The sequence below is a fragment of the Helobdella robusta genome (assembly GCF_000326865.2).
Source record: "Helobdella robusta unplaced genomic scaffold HELROscaffold_50, whole genome shotgun sequence".
Taxonomy (NCBI): Eukaryota; Metazoa; Annelida; class Clitellata; order Rhynchobdellida; family Glossiphoniidae; genus Helobdella; species Helobdella robusta.
In genome coordinates, this window is record NW_008705255.1 from 363,784 (window position 1) to 365,619 (window position 1,836).

The window sequence follows — 1,836 nt, forward strand, 5'->3', positions numbered from 1 at the left end:
GAAGCAATTATATTTAATTTTTAACTCTTTATTTAACTCATTTAGGAGTAAAAAATAATATTCTGAATAATTTGATTCAGATTACAATTTAAAACAAACACATACTTTTTTTATTATAAGGTCTGACTCAAATGGTTGCAGAAAACAAATAAACAAAAAAGTTCAATTGAGGACAAGCAGCAAGACGCAAGACACCATCCCAGCAGGAACTTTAGACAAGGACACTAAAATCCTTCTTCTTGATACTTTTTCTTTCTCTGCCAGATGGATGTACAATTTTTCTGCTCTGGAGATTATAGAAGCTCCATTTTATGTTAAAATTACAGAAAAAGTTCAAACTGAATATATGACTGGAATCTTGAAGTTGCGGTATCAAAAAAATGAGAAGTTAAATGTCTACATTGTTGAACTTCCTTACATGGAATCCTACGAACTCATTCTTTTGCTCCCAATAGATAACGATTACCAATTGACTGCACTTAAGAAATTGGATAAAAATGCTCTGATGAATTTGGATGAAAAATTAGAAAAACTGAACGTTAAGCTGAAACTGCCGAAGTTCAAATTGGATGCTCATGTCGATATGAAAAAAATTCTGGAAAAATTGAATATTATAAAACTATTCGACAGTAAAACATGTGATTTGGCCAAACTATCAAGTTCACAAACACATGTCAGTGCATTTTTTCAACGGACTCCATTTTCAATGGAACAGGAAGGAAGCAATGCGGATGAACTGGAGGCAGTTGATTCTTACAATGATAATCCGCCTCAAATTACTGATGACTACGTAATTTTTTTTGCAAATCGTCCATTTGTCTTTCTATTAAGAGAGGTTAAAACTAGGAATATCATTCTCATGGGAAAATTTATGAAACCAAATGATGTCTTGTAGATGCTACAAACAAAGCCGTTGAGATGTTAAAAAAACATTCATGTAAGAAACATTCATGACAAACAATTTTTAATTTCTTGTTATTTGTAGTTAATTTAGAAACTTATTTTCAATCTACTGAGAAAACATTTTTTAGTTTTGAGAAAACTATTTTTTAAAATTATATAATAATATTATTGTGGTTGGTAAATGGTAAAAGCAGTTGCGAATTTAGGGATTCCAGAATCTCCGTAGCATCTTTGGATTCTAGCATCAGAGATTCCAGCATGGAATACACACGCCCTACCAGACCATGAAAGAAGAAATTATTGAAAGCTCTGTGTAGAAAAACTTTATCAACTTTAAATTCAACAAATTATTCCCTATTCTAACAAAACGGGAGTTAGCAAAGAATGGTCACCAAACTAGAATTTTGAAAATTATTTCCAACCTCAAACTTCCGGATATTGGATCTGTGACTAGGTGGAAGTCTCAAATACGTTCATCGTCCTTGTATAAATATTTTTTAAAAGGATGTTTTGTCTCGTTGCATGTTTTATTTAAGTGTTTAAAAGTCGACATGGTGTCGACATGTCAACTTGTCTCGAATTTAAATTTTTATAGAAGGAAGGTGGTTATAGAGCAAAAAATTTTAAATTTACCAAAAACATGTTATATCAATTGATAGAAGTATTTTTTGTAAAAGTTAAACATTTTCTGAAAGTATTATTCACGTAGTTTCAATGAATCAGTAATTGAGTATGTAAGCGCAAGCGTGTATGTGTGTGTGTTTTGTTGTGTCTGTGTGTGTGCGTGCGTGTGTGTGTGTTTTGTTGTGTCTGTGTGTGTGTTTTGTTGTGTCTGTGTGTGTTTTGTTGTGTCTGTGTGCGTGGGTGTGTGTGTTTTGTTGTGTCTGTGTGTGTGTGTGCGTGTGTGTTTTGTTGTGTCTGTGTGTGTTTTGT

General features: G+C 32.5%; 1 protein-coding gene across 1 annotated transcript in view; it reads left to right on the forward strand.

Moving 5' to 3' along the window:
- HELRODRAFT_86265 (hypothetical protein) overlaps window positions 1-895 on the forward strand; it is a gene marked incomplete at both ends in the record, with an annotated part of 6,463 nt that extends 5,568 nt beyond the window's left edge. The window contains one exon of the mRNA XM_009027667.1: window positions 121-895. Coding sequence (XP_009025915.1) covers window positions 121-895 — 775 coding nt within the window. The remainder of the gene's footprint in view (window positions 1-120) is intronic.
- Between the last annotated feature and the right edge of the window lie 941 nt (window positions 896-1,836).